Source organism: Dasypus novemcinctus, chromosome 9, assembly GCF_030445035.2.
Source record: "Dasypus novemcinctus isolate mDasNov1 chromosome 9, mDasNov1.1.hap2, whole genome shotgun sequence".
NCBI lineage: Eukaryota > Metazoa > Chordata > Mammalia > Cingulata > Dasypodidae > Dasypus > Dasypus novemcinctus.
Genome location: NC_080681.1, coordinates 95,406,836 through 95,419,482, shown reverse-complemented (window position 1 = coordinate 95,419,482; position 12,647 = coordinate 95,406,836). Strand labels below are relative to the sequence as shown.

At 40.1% G+C, this 12,647-nt stretch overlaps 1 protein-coding gene across 3 annotated transcripts in view; it reads left to right on the top strand.

Annotated features, from left to right (window-relative positions):
• The window catches only part of MACF1 (microtubule actin crosslinking factor 1), a 385,648-nt gene that overhangs the window by 190,114 nt on the left and 182,887 nt on the right, over positions 1-12,647 (top strand). For all 3 annotated transcript variants that reach the window (XM_058303848.2, XM_058303845.2, XM_058303843.2), the window contains 10 exons: positions 3,406-3,572; positions 4,991-5,103; positions 5,210-5,316; positions 5,865-5,984; positions 6,499-6,594; positions 7,351-7,478; positions 7,566-7,659; positions 8,284-8,438; positions 10,651-10,927; positions 11,939-12,067. In XM_058303848.2, the coding sequence (XP_058159831.1) occupies positions 3,406-3,572; positions 4,991-5,103; positions 5,210-5,316; positions 5,865-5,984; positions 6,499-6,594; positions 7,351-7,478; positions 7,566-7,659; positions 8,284-8,438; positions 10,651-10,927; positions 11,939-12,067 (1,386 nt within the window). The remainder of the gene's footprint in view (positions 1-3,405; positions 3,573-4,990; positions 5,104-5,209; positions 5,317-5,864; positions 5,985-6,498; positions 6,595-7,350; positions 7,479-7,565; positions 7,660-8,283; positions 8,439-10,650; positions 10,928-11,938; positions 12,068-12,647) is intronic.

Genomic DNA, 12,647 nt, shown 5'->3' with positions numbered 1-12,647 from the left:
TGGGTATGCTATTTTATTATTATGGAAAGGAAACACGTGTTCCCATTTATTGAAGCACCGTTAGGTACCAATGTAGGTACTTTGCCTTATTTAATCCTTAAATGACCACAAGAGAAAGTTACCATATTTTAAATATAGGGAAATGGAATGCAAGGAACTTAAGTAATTTACCTGAAATTAATTTCCTAACAAATGCTTTATTGTAAACCCATATCTGTCTGAATCTAAGGCTTATGCTTTTTCTTTTTAATAAAGATAATTTTATATTTTTCATTATAAAAGTAATATATTCTCATTATTTAAAGTCTGAAAAAAAGAAGAGTAAAAAGGAAAAAAAATTATTCATAGTCCCATTCCAAAAAAGACAACCATTGTTAAGATCCCAAATTTGTTTGACTTTACATACTGCTTTGAATTTGTTAATTAAGTCTCCTGTCAAAAAAAGCAACCTGTCTCTGGGTTCTAAGTGGGTTTTACCTCAGAGTATTTATTTGTTTGTTTGTTTAATAAGGAAAATGATTTTTCATTAGAGCATGTTTTAAGTGTCTACCATATGACCGACCAGTGCAACACCAGGAGCAATGGACAATATACAGAAGAACCGTGGTCACTAAGTCTCAGTGTTGGAGGATATTTCTTCCACAGCATTCTAGCTTCTGCTTGTATACTTCCAGTGATGCAGTGCTCTTCCTTGTGAGAGGCTGCTGTTAATTTTTAGATAGTTCTGATTGTTAAGATGTAGTACCAGCTCCTTAGGAATCCTAAAGTCTTGGGGAGATAAGATTAAATAAATGAAATAGTAACCAATAATGCATAATAACTGTCTTAGTTTGCCAATGCAAAGTACCAAAAATGGTTTGGCTATTATAATGGGAATTTTATTTAGGGTGAAAGCTTATAGGGCCGAGGCTGCGAAATGTCCAAATCTAAGCACCATCACCAAAGATGCTTTCTCATCAAAGTCAGTTACCGGTGGTCCTGGGGTCGGTCCTGCCACATAGTGAAGCAAGATGGCCACCACCAATCTCTGCCGAGGTCCCTGCCTTGCCCTCCAGAATCTACCGTCTTCTGGAGCACAGCTTTGGGCAATCAGGCATAGGGCTTGTCTCTTTCCAGGCATACTCTTAGTCTCGACTGCTCCACTTTCTTCCTGAGTTCAACTCTGGTCTGTCAAGCATATGGCTCATCTCTTCAGCCTTGAGCTGTTCCATAGGCCCAGACTCTTGAGGACTTTGTGCTTCGGCTTTGGCTGCTAGCGATCCTCAATTACTCTCTCCATCGTAGGATCAAAAATGGCAGAGCTGGGAAACGGACTTTGGCCCAGTGGTTAGGGCGTCCGTCTACCATATGGGAGGTCCGCGGTTCAAACCCTGGGCCTCCTTGACCCGTGTGGAGCTGGCCATGCGCAGTGCTGATGCGCGCAAGGAGTGCCGTGCCACGCAAGGGTGTCCCCCGTGTGGGGGAGCCCCACGCGCAAGGAGTGCGCCCGTGAGGAAAGCCACCCAGCGTGAAAAGAAAGAGCAGCCAGCCGAGGAATGGCGCCGCCCACACTTCCCGCGCCGCTGACGACAACAGAAGCGGACAAAGAAACAAGACGCAGCAAATAGACACCAAGAACAGACAACCAGGGGAGGGGGGGGAATTAAATAAATAAATAAATCTTAAAAAAAAAAAAAAATGGCAGAGCTCCCTTTTCCTGTGTGTGTGTCTCTCTCTGTGTCTCTGCTTATATCAGACCCTGCAAAAGGACAAAGACCCAAGCCGGCTTATACCTCACTGATGTAGTCCAATCAAAAGTCCTAAGTATGAGTGGGTGTAGCTCAGTGGTTAAGTGTTTGCCTTGCGTATACTACATTCCTAGGTAGATTGAACCCCATAGCCCCTAAAAAAAAGCCCTAAAATGATCTTATCAGGTGATCTAATCAAAGGGCCCCACACCCACAGGAATGGGTTAGTTTAAGAGCATAAACTTTTTCTGGGATTCACAAAATTCACACTGTCACAATAATGTTTAGTTAAATGATGATAAAACTGTCAGTGCTATGAGAGTTAGCCAACTAAGAAATGAAAAAAGACCCTTGTTCATACAAGGAAGAAGGAAGGGAATTCTTATTTGTTAGGCATAACCCTCTGTTTGGGTTAGATACTTTAAAGTGTAATCTCATTGAGTTATTATAGAAAGACTGAAAAAGGTAGTAGGTATTATTCCCACTTTACAGACTGAGGTACAGACTTAAAATTGGTGGAGTTGGGTTTTGAACCCAGGTCTGTGAGAAATTGAAGGCATGTACTTTTTCCTCTCCCACACTCCATCTCTTTAAAGAAGATCTTGTGCTAGATTTTGAGGACTTTTTAAAATAGTTTTTTTTCCTTATTATAAAAATGTACATGGTATATGAAATTTGGAAGATATAAAAATCACCTGTAACATGCTAAAACTCAGCGATAACTGTGTTTACTAGTTTGGTATATTTCTTTCCAGTTGTTTACATTCACATACATACATGCACATATGCATTATATATAAGGTAATACATATTTTGTACATCTTTTATACAGAATTGGGGTTATCTATATATGTACTATTTTATTTGTATTATTTTTCTTTTTATAAAATATGGTGACTAGTTTCCTGTATCATTAAAATTTTCTAAAGCATGTTTTTTTATGTGTGTGTGTGTGTTGTTTTTTTTTTGAGGTACCAGGGCTGGTGATTGAACACAAGATCTTGTGTGCTGGAAGCCGGCACTCAACCACTGAGCCACATTGGCTCTCCTGAGTTGGTGTTTTTCAGTTTTTTACTTGTTTGTTTTTGTTTTTAGGAGGCGCCAGGGACTGAACCTGGGACCTCCCACATGGGACCAGGCTTTCAACCCCTTGAGCCACAACCACTCCCTAAGCCTCCATTTTTAAGAGCTGCAAAGAATTCTGTCATATGTATGTGCAATAATTTGTAACCAATCAGTCCCTCTTATAACTGTTTGCTATGTTTATCATGTTTTGATAAGCATTCTTTATAAAATTATTTGTCCATACTTGTCATGATTTTTTATGAAAGTAGTTTTTAAGACTTTTGATTCAAAACCGCCATCTAGAGAAGTTATCCATTTATACTTTCAATAGTGAGTGGAAGTGTATGAGAATACCCAACTTAAAATATTTTCCCCAGCACTGAACAGTATCATTTAAAAAATCTTTCCTAATTTGGTAGGTGAAAAATGCTTTCTCATGGTTTTTAATTTGCATTTCTTTTATTACCAAAGAGGGTGAATATATGTTGGAGTTACCATCTAAAGTGCTGCCAGCCTTTGATTTCCCTCTTCTCCTGCATAATGTATGCAGGAGAGAAAGGTAAAAGACTTTATCTTATTTATACTGAATCATTCATGTCCTTTCTTTTGGCAGATCTCTGACATCTATATAAGTGGAGAATCAGGAGACATGTCAGCCAAGGAGAAGCTGCTCCTCTGGACCCAGAAGGTGACAGCTGGTTACACAGGGATCAAATGCACCAACTTTTCCTCCTGCTGGAGTGATGGGAAGATGTTCAATGCACTTATTCACCGATACAGGTAAATATAATGGCATTATTTTGTGCTTGAAGAAACTTCTTTTCATCTCTTATTTGTAAATAGTTATAATGCCATTTTCCCCTCAACTAAGAATCAAGGCTCTGATTCATCTATTCATTTTAAAAAGATGTATCTATTGAACTCCTACTCTTCTGGTAGGCACTGGGGACATAAAAAGCATTGAACAAAGCAGCAAAAGTTCTTGATCTCGTGAAGCTTACATTCCATTGGGGAGAGTGGGTGTATCAGTTAGCCAAAGGGGTACTGATGCAAAGTACCAGAAACCTGTTGGGTTTTATAAAGGGTATTTATTTGGGGTAGAAGCTAACAGGCACAAGGCCATAAAGAGTAAATTACTTCCCTCACCAAAGTCTGTTGCCAGGTGTTGGAGCAAGATGGCTGCTGGTCTCTGCAAGGGTTCAGCCTTCCTCTTCAGGCTCCGTGGTCCCAGCTTCTTCTGGTCTCAGCTGTAGGCTGGTATAAGGCTTGTCTCTCTCCCTGGGGCCCCTGCCATGTCTAATGGAGCCTTCTCTCTTTCCTCATATATCTGCTTCTCTGTGTATTTACTTCCTGGGGCTCCAGTATCAAAACTCAAATGTTCTCCTCTTTTTTGTAATTTTCTCTGTGAGTCCCTGCTCACCAAGGGAGTGGGAATTCAATGTCCTACTAACATGACTGAATCAAAACCCCAATCTTAATTTAATCAGGTAAAAGTGAACCTCTTAATCTAATACAGTTTAATATGCCTAGAGGAACAGACCAGTTTACAAGCATACTCCAGTACCTAATTTTGGAATTCATAAATAATATCAAACTGCTACAGTGGGCAGTGAATAAATATATGCTGTCATATGGTGGTAAGTGCAATGGAGGAAGAGGGAATGACAAGGGGCTATAGTATTTTGGGCAGGATGGTCAGAGATGGCCTATCTGAAGAGCACATTTGAGCAGAGCCATGAGGGAGTGAGCCATGCCCACCTCTGGTGTCAGAGTGTTCCAGTTGGGGGAAATAGTAAGTACAAAGTGCCTGAAATAGGGGTTTGTTCTGAGTGGTTGAGGAACAGCAGGTGGTTGGAGTGGAGTAGGAGGTAAGGAAAACAGGAAGTTTAAGTAAAAAAAGATTGAAATCATTGAGTTTTTAAATGGTTATAAACACACCTTAATTTTCACTCTGCGCTTATTTATGATACTTTTCCTGTGAAATCCATCACACTTGCTGTTGTGTAAGTTTGGAATTAGGGAGCAATGGATTCCTGGCATGTAATTAAAAATGCAATTAGTGTGCATTTAAATCTCTTGCTTTCTAACTCATTCAGTGTTTTTCAATTCTGGGAACTTTTGGAAGGTTTTCTATGTGTAAACTCATGCTGCTGGTATATAGATAGTGGCCTTTCATGTGCCTTGGTGAACTTTTACAGGCCTGATCTGGTAGATATGGAGAGGGTGAAAATCCAAAGTAATCGAGAGAATCTGGAACAGGCTTTTGAAGTGGCAGAAAGACTGGGGGTCACCCGGTTACTGGATGCAGAAGGTGAGAGTTGACCTTACCTGAGTAAGTTTTTGCATGTATTTACTATTCTTTCTTTGGTCAGATTCCTTTGCTCTAACTAAGAAATTTCGTATCATTTCTCTTTCAGATGTGGATGTGCCATCTCCAGATGAAAAGTCTGTAATCACTTATGTGTCTTCAATTTATGATGCTTTCCCTAAAGTCCCTGAGGGTGGAGAGGGGATCAATGCTACGGTAAAAGAACATTTTCCTAAAATACTTTACGAGTTGATTTTTTTGGGGTGGAGTGTATTGATTTATTTAATTGGACAATGTTTTTTTAATCACCGATTGTATGTAAGGCACATTTATACAGAGCAAACTGGATCTACATCATCTTTATCACACATGGACTTTGTACTTTGAAAATGAGTCTTGATACTACTAATTTTATAGCCTCCAGCATAGATCATGCAGTGCTAAATGCCAGCAAAGAATGTCTCTCCCATTCTTAGCTATAAATCAAGTTGAGGCAGTGGTTTCTCAGCCTCAGATAATTAGCTTGACTAAGTATATATTTTCTGAATATATTCAGAAGCTTCGTTTGTAGCCTTTATAGGTGTCAGAAAATTGAATTCCCATCCTGAGAGCCTTTGGGGTGTTTTGAAACTGAGATTCAGTATTAACTGAGCATTGTCAAGGCAGTTAGAAGAAGAGGTTTGGGTAGCTTCAGGTACTTTTCCCTGTGCTTATTTTGGATATTGCTAATCAGAGGGTGTATGATGTTTACCTTCTGGCAATAGGAAGTGGACTCCAGGTGGCAAGAATACCAAAGCCGGGTGGACTCCCTCATTCCCTGGATCAAACAGCACACAATACTAATGTCAGACAAATCTTTTCCCCAGAACCCTGTTGAATTAAAGGTAAAGTCATGCTTAAATTATTTTTATTTATTCAAAGGAATAAGTCTCAGAGCTTGTTACTGCTGGCTTCTGAGTGAGGTGGTATGAAATTTGGACCCTGGGAAGCAGCTGTGGCTCAATCAGTTGGGCTCCTGTCTACCATATGGGAGGCTCTGGGTTCCCGTCCTGGGGCCTCCTTGTGAAGGCAGGCTCACCCGCAAGCGCCGCAGAGTGCCGACCAAGCACCACCGAGTGCTGCAGGCCTGCAAGTGCCACAGCGAGCCGACTCAGCAAGGTGACGCAACAAAAAGGGAGACAAGCAAAAACACAGAAGAAGAGCGTGCAGCGAATGGACACAGAGAACAGACAGCAAGAAAGCCATGGGGGTGGGGGGAATAAATAAAAATAAATACAGACACAGAAGAATGCACAGCGAATGGACACAGAGAGCTGCAGGGGGGGGCGGGCGGGTAAAAAAAATTTGGACCCTGTTGTTTGTATTCATTCATACATTCTCCAAAAATTAACTTTGTAGGCACTTTATAACCAATATATACACTTCAAAGAAACAGAAATTTTGGCCAAAGAGAGAGAAAAAGGAAGAATTGAGGAATTATATAAGTTACTAGAGGTAAGGAAGTTTATCCTTTGCTGATACTTGTTTTCTGCCTTGTAATATTTTTGCTTCTTCCTTAGATTTCCCTGTGTCCCCATTCCAACCAGCATTAATAGCAGTACTCTCAGGGTGACAAATTTATCATTATTCTCACCTGGTCGTCAAAATTTAGGTTCGAGGGGCAATATCAGCCATATGTGGTTTTTAAAGAACTTATTGAAAAAATATTATATATTTATTCATAATTCTTGAGCTTTGTGAATGAATTTTACTGCTTCTCAGAGGGAAATTGTTTCCTTAAAATAGAAAGAAAAAGGACTTCCATTCATGTTTTTGTTGTTGTTGTTTGTATTCTTTGTATGTGTGTGTTTTTAACTTTTTTTTTTTTTTAAACCTTTTTAATTTGGAAGTAATTTAATTCCTGGAGAATTTGAGACTCTAGAGAGGGACATTTAAACTTTCCAATATGAGGATTATTGAGAGGACAGGAGGATTTATGGAAAATGTAGAAGGAATGGAAGAATTGAGAGCAGGCAGTCCCTGCATTTTAATGGTTTTAATGGTGGTATGTTGTTGTGTTTTTTCCCCTCTCACCTCATGGTGAAGTCCTGATGCTAAATATTCAGTTATTTCTGTCTTATTAGACAATGGGGAAAACTGCTGAATGGCTGGGTAATGAAGCAAAAAGTGACATACAAAGAATAAATAAAACTCCAAGACTGAGGGCGTGACACTGTTTGGGGACTGAAAGAGTGTCTCTGGCTTTTTTAGGTGTGGATTGAATTTGGCCGAATTAAATTGCCTCAGGGATATCACCCTAATAATGTGGAAGAAGAGTGGGGAAAGCTCATCATTGAGATGCTAGAGCGAGAGAAATCACTAAGGCCAGCTGTAGAGAGGTGAGTCCAGAGCCTGAGGGTGATCTAACATTTATGCACAGGGCCCTTTAAGCCCAGGGCTTGACTATGATTTTTATCTTATTTTAGGCTGGAATTGCTGCTACAGATTGCAAACAAAATCCAAAATGGTGCTTTGAACTGTGAAGAGAAACTGACACTAGCTAAGAATACGCTACAGGCTGTAAGACTGGGTTTTTTTGGTTTATATTTTTTTTAATTTATTTTTTATTTATTTCTCTCCACCCCCACCCCCCGCATTGTCTGCTCTCTGTGTCCATTTACTGTGTGTTCTTCTGTGTCCACTTGTATTTTTGTCAGTGGCACCAGGAATATGTGTCTCTTTTTGTTGCATCATCTTGCTGCGTCAGCTCTCCGTGTGTGTTGTGTCACTCCTGGGCAGGCTGTGTTTTTTTCACGCAGGGTGGCTCTCCTTACATGGGGCACTTCTTGAGCGTGGGACACCCCTGCCTGACACGGCACTCTTTGCGCGTATCAGCACTGCGCGTGGCCCAGCTCACCACATGGGTCAGTTGGCCCTGGGTTTGAACCCTGGACTTCCCATGTAGTAGGCAGATGCTTTATCAGTTGAGCCAAACCCACTTCCCATGACTGTTTTGTCTCACTTCTTATATCCTGTGTTTTCCCCATTTTATACTCAACTCTAATGGTTTAAGTTAACAGTTGAGGAATCCAGCTATGTTACTTCCTTACTTCTTGGAATTGCAGTGGGCACCTTGATTCCCCTAGTCTTGTGGTGGAGAGCAGTGGGAATTTTTTCCACTCTTATTCCTCCTTTCTGTCTCAGGATGCTGCTCACCTGGAATCAGGGCAGCCAGTACAGTGTGAGTCAGACGTCGTGATGTACATTCAGGAATGCGAAGGTCTCATCAGGCAACTGCAGGTGGATCTCCAAATCCTACGGGATGAGAATTACTACCAACTAGAAGAACTGGCTTTTAGGTGAGGAACAAGGGAAGCAAAAGAGGGATTTGCTTACTGCTGAGACTCGTGGCTCAAGAGTCAGGCATTCCCTCATGCGTTGTTGATGGGAATGTAAAGTGGTGTAGCTGCTCCAAAAAGCATTTTGATGGTTCCTTGAAAAATTCAATATAGAATTACCATATGACCCAAAGGAATTGAATACAGGAATCAAAAATTTACTTTTACATCAATGTTCCTAGCAGCACAATTCACAATAGCTGAAAGGTGGAAACAAGCCAAATGTCCATACATGGATGAATAGATTAACAAATTGTAGTATATACATAAAATGGAATATTATGCAGCTGTAGAAAGGAATGAATTGATATATGCTACAAAGTGGATGAACATTGAAAGCATTATGCTGTGTGAATTTAGAAAGGCACATAAGGTCAAATATTGTATAATTTATTGTATGAAATATCCAGAATAAGCAAATTTGTAGAAAGAGAAAATAGGTTATAGGTTACCAGGAGAAGGGGTAATGAAGAGGTATTGCTTAATGATTACAGAGTTTTTATTTGGGGTGATGAAAAAGTTTTGGTAATAGTTGGAGGTTATGGTACTACATTATGTTTTTAATTAATGCCACTGAAATGTACACTTAAAAATGGTTTAAATGGGAAATTTTATGTTAAATATGTGTTACTACAATTTAAAAAACAAGTCAGGCACGTAATCATAACTTGGACCTTAGCAAAACCTGTCTTAGTAGAGATACAATAGGTATTTGGGGCAAAAAAATTCTTATGGTAAAGGATACTTTCCCCCAATTGTAGACTCCTACTCTCTAAGTACTTTTAGGATTCTCCAGTCATTGTGGCAATTTATAATGCTCCCACATATTTCCAAGTGATCTGCAGGGGTGTGATACCACAACTAATTTAGAGGGAACCAACATACAGAGAGATCCAGAGAGGGGATGAGGATTGTCTAAAGTCTCATGTTATGGCAGGTGGAGTTCAGTGCCATGTCAGTTGGCCCTTCTTTGGAGTTGGTGTTTCTGTGTGATGGAGCTGGACTCAGATGTGATCTCTTTTCACAAGCCTTTTCTGTTACTTTACCAGAATTGTAGTTGGTGCTAGGGTTTAATATATACCCAGGGGACCTGAATCTCTGGACTGACCATATGATAGCCAGGCCCCGAGCCTCAACAGACTTCAGCTCCTACACTCTGGTTTATTGGACTTACCCCACTCAGCTAACATGGAGTTGATCAAGGTCAACCACCACACCATGGAACCAAGAGTGCCTACAACTGAAAGCAGGAGGATTGCATCCAGCATCCATGTGGAATCTAAGCCCCCTCTTGACATAGATGTGAAATGGACACAACCAATCCAAGATCCACAGGACGGAGGAATAGAATATGGATTAGAGTGGACTTACTGATATTCTATTCATGATCTATTGTGATTAGCAATCGAAGAAAATGTGGCATTGGTGTGGAGAAAGTGGCCATGGTGGCTGGTGGGTGTGGGGAATGGGAGGAAGAGATGAGATGTGGAGGCGTTTTCGGGACTTGGAGTTGTCCTGGGTGGTGCTGCAGGGACAATTACCGGACATTGTAGGTCCTCCCATGGCCCACTGGATGGAACGTGGGAGAGTGTGGGCTATGATGTGGACCATTGACCACGAGGTGCACCGATGCTCAGAGATGTATTCACCAAATGCAATGAATGTCTCATGATGATGGAGGAGAATGTTGCTACGGGGGGAGTAGTGGGGTGATGGGGGTGGGGGGTATATGGAGACCTCATATTTTTTTAATTGTAATATTAAAAAAATGAATAAAGACAAAAAAAAAAAAAACTATGGGCAAAACATAAAAAAAAATAAAATAAAGTCTCATATTAGTTTATACAGAGCCAAGACTAGGACCCACATTTCTTGAATCCCAATCCATTGCTCATTCTGTTAGACCACTAAGGAGATTTATAAATAGGTATTGTTTTTCTTCCCTCCAATTAACACTGTTATTTGGTGTTTGCCTTGAAGATGACTCTGAACTAGAAGATGTTAATAATACCACCTTACATCCATATAACACTTTCTTTTTCAAAATACCTTTTTTTTTTTATATTTATCACTTTTATTTCCACCCACATCCTTATAAAATGGGTAGGGAAGATTTTCTTTTTTAAAAGTATGTTATAGATTTAAGTCCCTTCTATCTCTTCTTCCGTTGCAGAGTCATGCGTCTGCAGGATGAGCTGATCACCTTGCGTCTAGAGTGTACAAACCTGTACCGGAAGGGCCATTTTACTACACTTGAATTGGTTCCACCCTCGACCTTAACCACTACTCATCTGAAGACAGTGCCCTTGACCAAGGGAACCCATTCTTCTTCTACCTCCTGGTTCCGAAAGCCCATGACTCGGGCTGAACTTGTGTCTATCTCCTCTTCTGAAGATGAAGGCAATCTCCGATTTGTATATGAACTACTGTCTTGGGTAGAAGAGATGCAGGTGTGTATATGTCCAAAATGGTTGTGCAGTGCACTAATGTTCACCAGATCCAACAGCTTATCTAAGAGAGCCAGGATGTCCCCTTGTATGGATTCTCTTAATTACTGATAGTGCCTGGGGCCCAAACCCCCTTCGTCTTAAATCTTAAATGGTTAGTGTCACCTCAAATCCTCAAAATTCCCCACTGTGTAAGTGTAGACTTTTCTAATTTGAAGGCTTTTGGGAATCTTTTCTTTTCAACTGATTTTGCTCTAACTGGGAGCTTGTGAGAAAAAATTGCAAAATCTAGAAATGTCAATTATCTTTTCTGATATTTCCTTTTTGGCAGAGAAGCTTATTCTTCATTTTTCGTTGTTGGTCTCTACTCATTAAGTTTAAGCAACACTGATATGTCTCACACCTTCAAGGGGCACTATTCAAATGTATTCTAAGTTAATGATTCAGATTTGATATTGTCCTCCTTATCCTTCTAACCTTCTAACCCTAACATTTTGTATTAAATTCTTCCCATTCCCAGATGATGGATTCCCTATGTACCAATAAAGAAATATATCTAATGACAAACTTTTAAAATTATCTCCTGTTGGCCAGTCATTGATACCATGAATGAAACTAAATGTTTTCAGATATTTCTTTTATCTGTTCTGATTGTGAAATGAGGGGGATTCTGTAAAGAGAAATGCTTAATGTCTAAAGTTAAGCAGTTTCAGCTGTGAAGGCTCCTTTCTGAATAATAAGTTCAGGAATGTATTTCCATAATATGACAACAAAAAGCTACCTGTGTTGCTACAGTTGGTCAGGTTTGGCCTCAAGCTTTTGGGGGCTGATTAGGACATAATTTTCCTGTAAGAGGTCAAGGAATGCTGGAAATGATTTAGATGTCTTTTTGCCCAGTTCTCTACTCCCAACCCCCTTGCCCAAACATTGATTCTGACAATTTTCTTTTCCTGCCAGCTTTGCAGTGAGTTTATATATATGATTTTTTTCTCTTCTTGTGTCTTCTCTTTTCAGATGAAACTGGAGCGAGCAGAGTGGGGCAACGACCTGCCTAGTGTGGAATTGCAGCTGGAAACACAACAGCTCATCCATACCAGTGTAGAAGAACTGGGCTCAAGTGTCAAAGAGGCCAGGTTGTATGAGGTGAGAGGCGTTCAGAACCCACACTGCAGTGAGGATAGTATGCCCAGTACAGCTGTCACCAAGGAGGAGGGGTCTCTGGAAAACAATGATAATGATGAATAACACTTTAAACAGATTCCCTTTTCACATGAAATGTCTCTTTTGATCTTTGAAATAACCTTGTGGACAGGTATTTTTATTAACTAAAACTAAAAAGAAAAGTTATACTGGAAACTAAAGTCAAAATTAGTAAGTTGTAGCCCAAACTCAGACCCTCTGCCTCTAGAAATTCGTGCTTTTCCCACTTTAACATCTGTCAGCAGTAGAGAGCTGGTGTAGAGAAACTTTATTAACCCAGTCTCTTTCCTCTTTACTCATTCTATCTTCCAATATTCTATTTCAATTCCCCCCTTCAGAAAAGCAATTAAAGTGGTTGGAGTCCTCAGGGATACATTTTCTTAGAAACTTAACCAGAATTTCTGGAAGCACAAGACCATGAGGTCTGTCAATTGTATTCACTCTGTTGAATTGTTGCCCGTGTAGTGCTGCTCCATGCTGTACAATTTGACCGAGGGATTTGTTATATGAACTTCTCTTTTCT